This window comes from Zosterops lateralis, assembly GCF_965231275.1.
Source record: "Zosterops lateralis genome assembly, chromosome: 9".
Classification (NCBI taxonomy): domain Eukaryota; kingdom Metazoa; phylum Chordata; class Aves; order Passeriformes; family Zosteropidae; genus Zosterops; species Zosterops lateralis.
The window spans coordinates 21,334,884-21,349,805 of NC_139769.1; the positions used below are offsets into that span (position 1 = coordinate 21,334,884).

Here is a 14,922-nt window from a genome sequence, read left to right on the forward strand (position 1 = left end):
GCATTTGAGGTTTTGTTGGATAAAGGCTGAGGAGGACTAACTCCCACTGTACCATGATCAGAGCACTGTTTCTTTCCATTTCAGAGAATGAAACATTTCTAATATATTTCACTCTCCAAAATGCTGCCCTAGCATTTCTTCCTATGATAGATCTCTGGCTATAGAAATGGTTGACTAAAAAAATTAATTTAATAAATTTCAGATATGTAAATATCAAAAATATTACTGGACTGAAACTCTGATGCAGTTGTCCCAGCTGTAGGAACTCTAAGGTTGAATACCCTAAATTTTCTCCTTTCCAGAAAAGCAGTCGTGAGACAATGGCAGACGAAGGGTTCTTTGATCTGCTGAGTCGGTTCCAGAGTAACAGGATGGATGATCAGAGGTGCTGCTTCCAGGAGAAGAACGGACTCTCAGCTGCTTCAGTGGCAACATCCTCTACTCCACCTAAAACGATGATAAAATGTAATTTTTTAAAAGTAAAATCTGTATTTGACTTGACTTTTGCCAAATACTATTTCCATACCGTACGTGCATGCAAGGCTCGGTAGAGCAATGGCCTGACTCCTAGGCTAACTGTAACTTGTTGTGTGTGTCCTGGGCAGCCCTGTCCACCTCGGCGGTGTCCCCGCACACGGACGAGTTCCTGGACCTGCTGGCCAGCTCGCAGAGCCGGCGCCTGGACGACCAACGCGCCAGCGCCAGCGACCTGCCCGGGCTGCGGCTGCGCGGGAGCCAGGCCGTGCTGGGACACCTCGTGGCCGGCAGCAGCCGCGACCTGGACGACGACTTCTTCGATATACTCGTGAAATGCCAGGTGAGTCAACAACAGCCTTCTCTGCTGCTGCCTCTGGGGCTTCATCTGTGCCTCCTGCCACTCAACTCCTGCAAGGAGCCCACTGCCTTTATCATGTGCTTTAAGATAGAGAATAAAAGAGTAGAGTTGGGGTCTTTTTAATTATCCACTGTCTAGTAAGTGTAATTTTGGTGTTTATACTACAGTAACTATTAAAAGTAAGAAATCCTTAAAAAGGGAAGAAAAACTATGAGACTATTACAAGGAGTATGCAAAATGGTTTTTAAGTCTTTAGACCTGGCTTGCTAAGGAGGACACATGACACAGCAGGAAGCCTCATTTATCAACTGAAAGAATTCAGTATCCAGGTTTTGGTGGTAACAATGTATAATCATTCCCATGAGGTTAAGTTTAAATGATAGTTTATAGCAATATTCAAGTGAGGTGACTGATTTTCAATTAGAGCATGTGCCTATACCAATTAGACCAAAAAGAATTAAAGACTTGCTGGTTTGTCTGATGGGTTGATAGGCAGCCCAAAATACAAAATTCAGATGCTGAGTTCTCCACAGGTCAGTAAGTATGGTAGCCTGGGTGAGAAAACAGCACCTGGAATTGAGTCTACAGTGACAGTGTTCATCAGCCTGCTGAACTACCATGTTCTGTTGTAGCAGCTTGTCTGTTTCCTTCTGTGGGTCAAGCAAAGAATCTAGAAATATTCGCTTTTAGGAATGGAAAAATATTTACTCTCCTCTGATCAGTACAGACGCTACTGCTTTAAACAAGCAAAGAAGGGTTTTACTGTTTTAAGCAAGCACAGAAGCGTTGCTGCCTTTGAGCCTTTTGTGTCTCAAGGGTGCCTGTCCCAAGTCCACTCAGCACTGAAAGCTTTTCCTCCTGTGGCCACGCTCCCTGCAGCAGCAGCCTGTTCCTGTGGAGAACACCCCTCCCCTGGGGGTGTGCAAGGGGCCTTCAAAGGAGTGGTTTCCCAAATCTTACCCCACTGCAGCCATTTTTCAGTCCCTATGTAAGGGAAGGAAGACAACCATACTTCCTGGTGTATGGGACCAGAAATGCTAATTAATGCTAAAAATTCTCCTCCTGAACTAAGGACACTTATCTTATTTTGCAGTATGTCAAAGAACTGAACTGGGGGGGGGTCATTTCCAGACACAGGGGGACAAGTATGTCAGAGGAACCATTTTAGTTACACTTGGACTCTTTAATTTAATTCAGCAAGTTCTACTTGAAACAAAACTTATAAATTAAATCTCTCTGCTAGCTTTAAATCTGACAGCAAAAGCTTTTAGTAGTTTTTTCACTTAATATTGTTCACTTACTCCATATTGTCTTGTAAACATGCAGCTTTTATTGCTTGGTCTGTCTACAGGGTTCCAGACTGGATGATCAAAGATGTGCTCCCCCAGGAGCTGCCAAAGGCCCCACTGTCCCAGATGAGGATTTTTTCAGCCTGATTTTGCGCTCACAAGCGAAGAGAATGGATGAGCAGAGAGTCCACTTACCCTCAGCTATAAAGGGACCAAACTCCAGCTGAAGAGCCCAGAGCAATGTACTGTACAGCAGCATCCTAGGAATCATTGGGGTTTGCTGGAAAAGCACACTTGCCTTTTTTAAGATGAGTACACTTAGTAGCTTTGTCTCCTTTTTCCTGATCTTGCACTGCAATAGCAGCAGCATCACACTGGTGAGCAGTAGTTATAGAACTGCCCTTGCAGTTGGCAGCTGCTTTCAGAGCAGTATCTGAGGTACTGGTACTGTGTCTCCCTCTTAATTGCCTCTAGTCTATCAAGATTATTATGATTTTTTTTCTCTGTCAATTCTCTCATTGCTCATGAGTGGATTCTACCACTGTCTCAATCTAGTGTAAGACTTAAATTTTTATGTTCTTTTTAAAGGAAACTTGATTTTTTCCCCGATTTGTACCTCCTGAAAAAAAGTTCTGTTTTCTTTTATACTTTTTTTTAAAAAAAATAATTTAAAAAAATAAATAGCTTCAATATTTAGTCTCTTTGCAGAAACACAGTTTGGAAGAAACAATCATTTCTATGAAAAAATTAAACCCTAGTTTTAATTCTGTTTAATAAAAAATAGCTTTTTCAAACATGATGTTTTTTTTGTAATATTTAGTTAACTGTTTCCTACATTAATTCAGAACAGTTTTGCAATCAGCAGAAGTTTTCAAGGAGTACTTACTTTCAAGAAACAGCTGCCCATGCACCAGGAATCACAGGGTTGGTGGGCACTGGGCACCAACTCCCAGGGGGCTGGGGTAGTTCCTGCAGCACCCCAATTTGCAGTGTCACACACAGGAACTGCACAGGTGCTGCTTCCTGTGCCTACCTCAGCTCCTCTCCTGCTCTGGCTGTGGACGAGCTGGGCTGGGGGAGTTCTGGGGAACAACCACTGCAGTGTCCATCTCCAGAACAGCTCCTGGTCCTGGCCCTGTTCAGCTCTGAACTGCCTAAACACCGCCTGCTACAACATCAGGTTCTCACTCTCTGCAAATCATTACACCAGGAGGAAATCCATAAGCTGTCCTAAAACTGAGCTGACAGGAAGCAAACTGATTTTAAAGAACATAAACCCAAAGACAGATCTGAGACATCTGAGCTAGGACTTAGCATTACAGGAATTACTCAAAACTTATCACATAAACCTGATTTCCAACAAGCAGCACCACTCCAGAAGCTTGGGGGTTTTTTTGGCCACTTAAAGGTTAACACCTTTATTTCAGATTCCAGACATACTGCATTTACTCACTCTCCCAGATTTCACAAGCCCACCTTGCAGCTTACTGATGTTCTCTCTTCTACACTTGAAAATGAGAGCAGAATTAGCAAGTACATGCCAAGTAAAGATTAGACAAAACTTACAGCAGAGCCTGGGTCTTCCTTAGTCTCTTTCCTGGGAGTCATGTAAAACACTCTTTTTCTTCTCTTCACATGGTTCCACGGCAGAACTTTTCCCTTCTAGGTTTTTATCAGGGTCACAGTTTTCTCCTGCTTTGCCTGTCTCCTGTTTTTGCTGCTCAAGTGCAGTTTCTTCATTAAGGTTTTCAGCTTTGAGAGTTTCAAGTCTTTGAACTTCAGATTCAGTGTGCAACCTGCTCTACAAAAAAGTTAATAATAATCTATTAATTAAGCAATCGAAAGTGGCAGGGCTCACACAAGGCATGAAAAGGGTATTTTTTTTTCTCTCACGAAACCAAACATGTAAATAAGCCAAACATAGAGCATAAATCTTGTTTTGAATTTGTTCCCTGTAGTTTGCAGGGAAGTCAGCACTGCTTTTTTCCTCCACATTTCTTCTGTGGGTTATCATGATTGCCGAGGCTGACATACATACTTATCTCTCAAAACTGAAGTTGTCTTTACTATAAAGGGTTTTAATTCAGTAGTCTCCTGCCACAGTTAGCCACTGTAAGATATTTTTCCAGAAAACATCCAGAAAACACTATCAAACTGTTCCATAGCGGAACGTGTACTTCCTTAACTCCTCTCTCGCCCAGCTCTGGGTTAAGCCTGTAGTTTAGGTGTGTTCTAGCAGGAGCCACTGCAATGTGCTCAGTTTACTCCCACTCCCAGAGCAGCAGGAGCCAGCCGAGGCCCTGCCCCGTGGGGCTGTGGTACCTGTGCATCGGGCTCATCGCATGCCGTGTCCGCGCTCCTGCCGCCACCGCCGGCTCTCAGCGTGGGGAGAGGCCTGGCCGGGGCGTCCCCTCTGTCCTGGTGGCCCCTGGGCACGTACAGAGCCTTCTGCACAGGATACTCCTCCACTGGCCTCCCATCGGAGAGCTGCTCCTGCTCACTGCCAGCCAGAGGAAGACTCTTCTTCTGAGAAGATGTTAAGTATCTTAATGCAGACACTGATGATCCTGCACCATAGAAAAAAGCCTGGGGGAGAGGAAAAAACCCAAACTAAGCAAAACACCAAATATCTGCAGCCTCTGGTTTTCACACAGATTTCTTATCATATATCTGAAAGACCCCAAATGAAAAGCTCAGGTGAAGAGAACAGCTCCAGCTCAAGCTTTCTGCAGTCTGACCAAGCTGCAGGAACTGCCAGGCTGGTTGCAGTTCATTGTTGGTGTTACACTAAACATGTTTAAGGCTCTAACTCAATGCTTTTGTGTTAAATGCCAACGACATGCATCATGATGTAATGACCCAAAGCATCATGAGTAAGTTTACTGCACCTCAAGATGTGAGGTGCAATAAACTGTCAGAGAGTCTAAGCAGTTTAATGCTACTATATCCCACTTGGGGAGTGGGAGAGGAATATACTTTGAATACAAAACTTGGCTCTTTTAATTCCTAGACCAACTATAGTAGGAAGCCTTTGTCAAGAAAAAATTCCCTTGCAGAAGTAATTTCTTTCTGCTAACAAATCTGTTCAGCTGTACAAATGAGAAACAAGTAATATAATAGATAAATATAAATACATTTAATATTTAAAAAAATAAAACTGAGTTTTTAAATGTAAGAAGAATGTGTACAAACCAGGACAGCCAGAGCCATCATAATGAGCACTGGAACCTGCAGAATTAATGGTATCTCCTTCATAAGTGCCTTGATGAATTCACCAATGCCTTGTCCTACATGCTTCAAAGGCTCAGTTACAAAGTTGGTGAAAGTTATTGCCAAGGCCTAGAAAAATAAACAGGAAACCAGTGTTGTCACACAAACAACCACCATGAACCACCAAGTCCCTTTGGGCTTGGCACATACCTTTGTTGGTGGAACCAGCAAAATAGGATTTACAAGCAGAGTTTCATAATACTTCTGACAGGGATCATCCTGAAACGTCCATGTACTTCTAAGCCATTCTGAAGTCAAAGCAGAGACATATTTTTATTACTTCTTAAAAACACATTTTGTGAACAGCAGCAATACAGAAAGGAGCATTTCAGTTATAGATGGAAGAGAACTCTTCTAGATACAGCTCAAAAGTGAGATTTATTTTTACATATCTGAGATTTGCCTGGCAGTACAGTTTATCCAGTCAAGGGGATGCAGGAAGGAGAGGGAAGGCTGGAAAGAAAGAGAAGAACCTGAAGTTTTCCCATGTATAATCAAGAAAGCTCTTTAGGTGAGATCAGTTCCCAGAAGCCTCAGGGAAAAGAGTCTCATCTGTGGAAACAATGAACTTGCACAGTGTGTCCACAACTACTACTGCCACAGCATCACTCTGTGTTATTGCTCCTCTGCCAGGCTGCAGGGAGATTGAAATCATCTACTTGGTTTGCTAAATTCAAGGGTCTGGTTTAGTTACAAGCAGGAAGTCTTACTTCTTAAGAGAACTTTTACATTATAAACAAGTGATTCAAGACATCAGTGTTTCTGTAGTTCAGTTTTACTGCATTCAGAACATAAATCATTGACATGTATCAAAACCAGAACAGAGCCAAGAAATTACACAGGGAAGACCATAACAAGCACTCTTTAAGAACTGCCAGCCTTCATGTACCTGCTACAGCACTGGATAGAAATAACAGCTAATAAAAAAATCAGCCTTCTCTGTAAAATAGTAACACATAAATAAACAATTCCAGATCCAATTCCTGAAATCCACTGTACTCACAGACCTGATACATTAAAAAAAAAAAAAAAAAAAAAAAAAAGAATCCTTGTCCTGAACTCTGCCTGCCTGTCTTTAGTAAACAGCACTGAATGGTATTGGGGACCGTGGCTGGGGAACCACAGATAAGTTACAAGAAAAAGAAATAACACCATGACATACTCCAAGGACAGTGCTGTGATCAGCTCTCCTCCCAAGGCCTAGAAAACAAAGTCTTATGGGATGGAAAAATGGTAAAACCACATAATCACGTATTGAAGAAAATGCCCTGTACTACTCATGAAGAAATCTGCGTATTCTGGGATATGTAAATGGATATTTTGTGATCCTAACTACTACTACAAGGCACCAAGAGAAGCACTTACCGAAGAGAGTCCCCCGCCAGTCCAGCTTCTCCACACAGACACTGTCGAACTGCCCCATCTTGGCGATCTCTGCCTGGTGCTGGGCGAAGGCCAACTGCGGGGACAGCACGGGGGAACATGGGCCCGGCTGCTGCAGCCAGGAATGCTGCTCCTCACCTACCCCTGGGTGCTCTCAGCAGCCTTGCCATAGCTCTCCATGTACATGACAATTTCCCCATTGTCCCTTGTAATGACAATTCCCCATGTCATATGTATTTAGAGAAGTTTACTACTGAAACAATTTAGTGGAGTTAAATTCTAAGAACTTCCTAGGAATGGACAAAACCCCTGAGATAATGGCTACCTCCAAGTTATTCTCCAAAAGGAGTCAGAAGTGCCAAAGGACCAAACTCCAATATTCAAACATACAAGTTCAAGGCACAAGTAAACTGATGACATCATTCCTTAAAACATTTCTGGAATAAAGACACAGCTGTCATGCAATTACTAGTTAAAACATCCTCTTTTATTTTCAAATAATTCCCATAAGAAATACTTGTAAATATTATAGTTTTGCCTTACAGTTTGCAACTGATAATCAAAACAGAAAAAATTCAGTCAAATCATCTGTTGCAAACCCAACATTCTTCATTGCCTGAACCCAAGCATGGCATTCCACCCCCATGCCAGAGCCACCCCACTCTCCACACTCTGCTGTCCCTGGCTCTGACAGGCTGTACACTTCAATCCTGATTGACAAGATGTGAGGGAAGATTTTGTGGCTGGGCGTTGATCTGGTAGCTTAAATTCCTCCTCAACAAAACTGATCTTATTGTACCATCAGCCACTTAATCACCATTAATGAGGCATTTATCTGGTCTGTCACATCAGACACAGTTTCTACCAGGGAATCTTAAGGAAAAATCTCGAGATGTATTTCTGTGTAACTTTTCTACCAAGCTGCTTTAGTCAGAGGTGAAATCTGCCTTGCCCATGTAGTGAAATCAGAATTCTAGTGTTCTCTGTATTTTGTGCATCTCTACAGCAGGATAAAGTAGCCAGGGTTTCTTTTGTCCTTTATACCTAACACACCCATCAACATGCAAAAGAAAATGTTTACCCCTTTATTTTGCAGTTAATTAGAAGCTATGTGTAAACTAACCAAAGGAACTAAACAACCTTAACTCCCTCTTAACTGTAAAGTTCTAAGCCAAAAAGCCATTAAGATGACAGAACTTACCTTATACAAGTAAAGCCAATTCCATGCAAAACTGATGAAAAAATTTATTAATAAAATACGTTTTAGCTGAACAAACCAAAGAATACGTGTCCAGAGTTCTGTTGCTATTATAATTACAATGCACAGTAAGCACAAGAGTAGCTGAAAAAGAAAAGAAGAAAAAATTACGACCCACATTTGGAACTTTCCAAGCTTACTGAAAGTACACATGAAGAAACTTCCAACTTTTTTTTTTTTACTAATGTCATTTACACAGAAAGCTGAGAAGTTTTTCCTTGTTTCCACAGCCCATCTGAGCAGCACAAGGCAGAACACTTTCGTGGCAGTACTAATATTCATTCCTGCCTTACATTGCAGTTGATCATTTGTTTCTTGTGATATTTAGTTCTTTCTTCCTTAGAATGTTTGTTACATTAGTGACCACACTTCTAAATTATCAAATTTATGTCAGTCAGTGCTTCAGCAGTTTGTGCCTGCTATGAACCACAGAAAACTGCTGCCAACTCCTGCACTTTGGTAAAGAGACTAAGTTACAGTTTGGGTATCAGCAGCAAGACTTCAGAGAAGCACTTCACAATGCCTCTCCACCTGAGGACCCCTATCAGAGGTTACTGACAGCCTGCTTTTGTCGTCTGGCTTCCAGGGACCCCTCAAATCTAGAAAGGCTACTTGCAAGGTCATGTCAGCATAAAACATTGGCATATCCTGAATTGTAAAGACTTATTCAGAAATTTCAGCTTATTAGAGATCCTCAGCTTAGCACTCCAAATCCCAGAGTCATGCTCTCCTCTCCAACACTATACATTTTTTTGCACAAAATTTGCAAAAGCCTCTGACCTATAGGAGTTCAAATATATACTTGTCTCAGTATAAATCTATTCCAACTCTTAGAGGAGCCAACAGCTTCAACAACTACATGAACAAGAGACAAACCTGGAAGATCTATAATGCATAAGATGTCAGTTCTCGTGGTAAGAAAGAGCTAGAGCACAATGAGTCTGGCAGCACAGATATAAAAGACAAGAAAAAAAAAAAAACCCACACCAGAAAACACAGAGAAAGTGAAGAAAACAGCAACTAAAACCAATAATCAACCTTTATTCTCTTACCAAAAACAAATTATATAGATCAATTCCAAAGGCATCTTCAAATCTCCATCGCCAGGCTTGATCATCATGGTGTTTAAAATTGATCAAAATATCACTGAGTGCCTCATCCAGGGCCCCTGGCTGCCAGGCTTCCTCATTGACAAACCTCAGCATCTCCAGATACGTCTGTCTGGTGAGAATGATCTCAGCATCGTAATGGACGTGGCCCACGTTCTCCTCAGGCTGAACTCAAAGCAGAGCAAAACAATGGCTAAAAGTGGCTTATTTGGAAATAGAAATGCATCCATAGGCCAAAACCTGATCATATTCATCCTGTACCAGAATCCCTCTGAAGCAGGATGAAAACATGGGACAGGAGGCACACTATGATTCTGTAACATTTTTGTTCATCTAAACTACATGAAACACAATTCAATTGGTTTGTAATCCTTCAATTCTACTGAAAAAACCCTAAAAAACCCAAAGTGAATTATCTCACCTGTTACTAAGATTTCAGAACCAGTGCTCATTAACAAGTTACATACACATTATACGTGCCTTGGTCACAGCTGGATAATACAGATAGGAACTGCTATATACTAAAATAGTAACCTTTATCTTGCTAAATATAATGTTCTTTATTTAACAGTGATTTTGCTTATTAAGCAAATCAATTATTAAAAATCAATTCTTCTACCTCTGAATAAACAAAATCTCCAAAGACAATATAATAAAGTGCCCAGACAACAACTATGCAGCCACTCCCTCCCTCCAATACCTCTTCTTGCTTTAACAGGTCCATGTTCTCCCCTACACTGGGCCCCCAGAGCTGGACTCAGCACTGCAGGTTGGGTCTCACCAGAGCAGAGGGGCACAGTCCCCTCCCTGTCCCGCTGCCCACACTGCTCTGGGTGCAGCCCAAGGTGCACTTGGCTTTCTGGGCTGCAAGCTCACATTGCCAGGTTCACTGACACTCCCAAGTCTTTCTCCCAAGAGACAGGCCCAATCCATTCCCTACTCAAGGCTATTCTTGTTCCAGGCATTGCCCCAACACATGTACAGGACCTTGCACCTCTGACTGAACTTAGGAGCTTTGCATGGACGCACCTCTCTCAAGCCTCTCAGGGTCTCTCTGAATGGCATCCCTTCCTTAGGGGTTTAATTCTATCAGGGCTGTAGCTTTCCTAAACTGATCCTTGTCCTTGCTTGGACAATCTCTCTGCACTCTTCCCAGGTTACCTGTCCTCGCTTCCACCCTCTGCAGGTTAACATGGTACACCTACAATATAGGCCTTAGACTACAACAAACAACCCAAATCTGGCTCCTTCCAGTTTCCAACCATTAACATGACCAGAACAAGGTGTTCCTATAGCTGCATTCCAGCAACAGATGTTTAGATACACTGAATTCACAAACCCTTCCTTTGGATGCTTTACAGATCAAATGACAACTGTGTCTCCTGAGCAGTACTGGATGCACATACTTCTGTTACCTTTTCCTTTGCCATTCAGTTCCCTTCCATTTCATTTAAAGTACACCAGCATAATTAACCAATGCTTGGTAAGTGTGAAAACTACATAAAGCAGTAATATGAATTCATTTTAATTAAGTATTTTTTAAAATTACTGTTCAAATACTTACAAGGCCAAGTTTTCCAGCTTCATTTAAAATCTTATTCAAGTATCGCTTAAAAATATAAAAGCTCCGGCTCTCATGTGATTTGGCAATCCTCTTCTCACACTCTGCAATCTGCAGTTGTACAAAGATACATTTATTCACTTTGCTCAAACCAGCTTCTTCAGAGGAGAGAAAAAACTCCAAATGTACCAACACATTTCTTCAGTTTAGCAATGATGGTTAGTATGCCAGATAAAAAGCAATATGCAGCTACTGAAGATACTACTTTCCATGGGACTGGCCAGTACTGGAGATTTCACATCTGCTAGTAATATTCAAATCCTGACCTCAGTAAGGCAAGAAACAAATGTATACATCTGGATCGCCTTACATTTTATGTTTACATCAGGAAAAAAAAGCGGGAACTGCTAAAAATACTAAGTAACTAAAACAACATTAAAATGACACATATCCCACTGGGCGTCCAAATAGCTGAGGGCAGTGAGGGCATCCCCACATCCTGGGAGGGGTCTGACAGCAGCACCGGAGAGCTGCAGCTCTGCACATTGCCCTGGTCTCTGTGCCCACAACCCACCCCTTAAAATCAAACAGGACTGAACAGCTTGAGAACAGCAAGGGCTAACATCAGCACCACACCTTTAAACTGTTGACACTGGACAGAAGCACCCAGCTCCTATCAGTTTTGTTACACTATAAAATACTTCAGGAGATGTGTAGGCAGAACAACAACTTGAAAATTAATTCAAACCACTTCCAGTCTCTGCCTAGAGGTTTCCCCTCCATAAAGCATAAATTATGCCAGCAATGCACCTGTTTGATACTATCCAGAAGAGCATCATCAGAAAGCACAAACTATAAAACACTGGAAAATATTCTGAAGAACAAACCTTGTGTTGCAAGGAATCTACTACCCTGGAACAATGTGAGATTTCAGTATTGAGTGTATCCACAGCCTTCTCCTCAGAGTCTTGGTAGTTTGACTAAAATTACAGAAGAAAAACATATTTTTAGAATCCAAGAATTTGATCAACATGCCCTGTTACACTTTTACAGTCATATCACTCTAGAAGGAGCAAAGGAGCTAAAAGCTGAGTACAGATCTTCGCTGCTAATACTCCTCAATGACGCTCCAGATGGACAACTGCTTTGAGTTTATCTAAATGCATGCTGCCTTCAAAAGGTGAGGTCTTGCCTGTCCTCCCCCACTTGCCCTTTCCCCTCCTTTGAGTGCTGGTGATCCACAGAGTGCATCAGATTAGATAATGGCACTGGCTAAAAACTGACTCAGCAGGCAAAGGGGCAGTTTTCAGCCAGGCAAATTCCCAGTCCAGCTGGCCACGCCACCAGCCAGACTGCAAGTAAACACAACCCCATTTTGGGCTGCCTGCCCTTCTCTGCTCCAGAGCACTCCATGTTTTCTGCTCACTACTCACACCCAGTCTGAGCAGAGCTGCTTCCACACAACCAGGTGTGCACACTGAGGGAAGTCTCCAAGAGAAAGGACAACAGCACCTCAATCAGTGAACTCACGCTGAAACAAAGTTTGGTTTTGAGGGCTTGAACACACACAGCCTGCCCACCTAAAAACTCTCTGCAGAGCAGAAAAGAAATCCTGAGAAAATGGACTAACATAAAGCAGTAACTTTTTCGTTTAAGATGCAGTTTTGTTTTTGCAGGAGACAACAATAAAGCTATTACTTTTTAAATAAAAGCTGAAGCAGTTGGGCTCCAGGCCTAAAGACTTCAAAGTCTGCTGCTGGATCTTAAGGATGCTAATGACTATCAGGGGGACTTGGAGAAGTTGGAGGTTGATGAGGAAAGCTGTGGACAGCAATTATGCACTCTGCATCTTCTAAGGTCCAGAAAATTATGTTCTGTAGTGCTTAAACAGTATTGTTCAAGAACTGTAAAACCAAACTTGAAAGCTGAATCATGGCAAAAATCAAGGGTGCCCTTATAACCACCCCCAGTTTACAGTGCCATATGTGCACATATGCACAAGACAACCAACATGTATCTCATGGTATTTAGAGTCTGCTCCTCATACAATACAGAGAATACAATTCATCTTGCTGGAACTAAGTTTTTTCCTACTTCATCTTCTCTTCAATGTTAATGAACCATTAAAAGTACAGCACTCAATCCCTATTCTGATCTTGTTTTTGGAAACTGAGGCTCAGCATTACAAAACACCATTGACATTCACAATAGTCCCACACAAGAAATGGGAAACTCATTCCTATTGCTAGGAAACTGCTTAATTAAAATAAACTACAATAATTAACTCCCCCAACTTCTATCAGAGGAACCTGATTTTCAAGATATTTAACACTATACTTGAGAAACTAGCAAGAGTTGCTTAACCCAGTACTTAGAGCAGTAGCCTGTGGTGCCACAATCTGCATAAATCAAGCTCCACCTGTGAAAATACAAAAAGCCTGCTTGATATGACTTGATCTGAGTGCAACAGAAGCTCACCAGGGAAAGGTCCTAAACTAATTACACTGTTCTTTCCTTTGCAATTTTGACCATGGACACAAAGACTTTTCTGTGCATGGAATCAGACACAACATAATAAGCCCTTAAAAACACCATACTGCTACCATTATCTACTGTCACCATTTAAAGAGCAATCTTCCAACAGCATTTAGCTTTTTCGGGAGAGACACACACCCTTTCTTTTTCTACCTTATAAGGTCTTCTCATTGTTCCTGATGCTGCATCATAATTGAGCATATCTGTGGGGTCAATCCATTCATCTTCTTGAACTTTGCAGCTCCCTGTCAGCACAACTGCACACAACACCAAAGGAAACAGCATCCTATATCACCGAATAGAACAAGAAATTCAGGTATTTAGGTCAGAGTGTAACATGCTGCATAAAAAAAATTAAACAGTCTTATATGAGAAAAACTATAAGCGGAGCTTTTTAAAAACTTATTTCTCCATTAAGCAGTTTTAAATTCACTTTTATATTTTTTCCCAAGGAAACTGCTGGCAGTAACATGCACAATAAACTGTATTATATGAGTGGATCAATACCCCTGACTTTGTTATCAGCAGGTGTAGCACAGAGTTCAGCATTGCTAAATATGATAATAAAGCAGTGCAGAACTCCAGCACACTTCACCACAAGGGCATTGTGTTAACAGTAAAGCAAGTTTTTCTGCCACATTAAGAAGATTTGGCAGAAAAACACCCCTTGCATTTCAGCTGTTCTTCAGCTACCAGAGGGGCTGGGGGTGTCTTTGATTGTGAGGGATGGCCAATTCAGCACTAAAAAAGGAAGCACAGAGCCAGTGCAGAACTGTGAGCCCAGGCACATTCAGTAAGAGCTACCACAGTCACAGATTCACCCACTGTTGAGTCTGGTCATGTCCAACAAACTCTCCTGGCCAGACCAGAGTCTGAAAATGTTCAGCAACCCTCAGGTGCAAAGTGCTGAGCAACAGAAACTGGATTGTCACTGATAAACACACTCTGCAGGAGCACATGGACACAAAACATATATGCGATAAACTGACAAAAAAGAGGTTACAGTGGAAGAGGACTAGAAGCACAATCCCAAACAGAAGCTGGCTGTCTGGACTCCCGAGGGAGCAGCCGGTGTTGGAGCCTTACCCAAGGGCATTCCAGCGGGGCACAGCCCCCGACAGCCCCGGATACAGAAACGGAGTTTCCTCTGACCTCCGCCCCTCTGAACCTACACTTACATTGGCTTTCTTGAGGGAGGGTAAAAGGCTGATGACATTTCATATTTAGGTGCAGTTTGAGTGACTTAAGTCATACAGGTAAAGCATGGACATGTCTCTCTTCATTAGCACCCGCTGGTGTGTGGAAAGCGACACCTGCGAGTTAATGGAGCAGCGTTCAGGTTTTGGTCACCTGTTGGGCCACGCCTTTGGCTTAATTGCCCCTGGCCGCAGTTTTAAATAAAGCACGGCCACGCCGCTCCCGCCGCCCCCCACCCTTTGTTCCCGCTCTGAGGGCGCGGGCAGCTGGTGCCTGGAGAACCGCTGCCAACGCTGACGTTCCTCCCTGCTGAACTCTGGTTTTCGGTATTTTTTCACGAAGCTACGAGCACAATCGTCACGCAGAACTCACCCCGGCCAGGCTTGCAGGGCCATCCCTGCCCTGCCCGGCCGCACGGCCTGGTCCTCCCGGCGCGGCTCCGCCAGGCCCCGGCCCAGGCCCAGGCCGGCACCGCCGCCCGAGCG

General features: G+C 42.7%; 2 protein-coding genes across 4 annotated transcripts in view; one reads left to right on the forward strand and one right to left on the reverse strand.

The window, feature by feature from the left end:
- GPSM2 (G protein signaling modulator 2) overlaps window positions 1-2,883 on the forward strand; it is a 26,614-nt gene extending 23,731 nt beyond the window's left edge. Inside the window, exons 12-14 of one of the 3 annotated variants that reach the window (XM_083868028.1) lie at window positions 303-465; window positions 606-817; window positions 2,187-2,883. In XM_083868028.1, coding sequence (XP_083724154.1) covers window positions 303-465; window positions 606-817; window positions 2,187-2,351 — 540 coding nt within the window. In that variant the 3' untranslated portion in view covers window positions 2,352-2,883. The remainder of the gene's footprint in view (window positions 1-302; window positions 466-605; window positions 818-2,186) is intronic. The other 2 variants (XM_083868027.1, XM_083868029.1) reach the window with 2 other exon arrangements.
- On the reverse strand, window positions 307-13,530 carry CLCC1 (chloride channel CLIC like 1). The gene is made up of 11 exons (XM_083868030.1): window positions 13,394-13,530; window positions 11,593-11,685; window positions 10,709-10,816; window positions 9,088-9,309; window positions 7,979-8,119; window positions 6,760-6,853; window positions 5,545-5,642; window positions 5,317-5,463; window positions 4,447-4,710; window positions 3,691-3,925; window positions 307-447 (listed from the first exon to the last, which is right to left on the reverse strand). Exons 1-10 carry the CDS (start codon window positions 13,523-13,525, stop codon window positions 3,710-3,712), a joined length of 1,515 nt encoding a protein of 504 aa, XP_083724156.1. The 5' UTR covers window positions 13,526-13,530; the 3' UTR covers window positions 307-447; window positions 3,691-3,709.
- Between the last annotated feature and the right edge of the window lie 1,392 nt (window positions 13,531-14,922).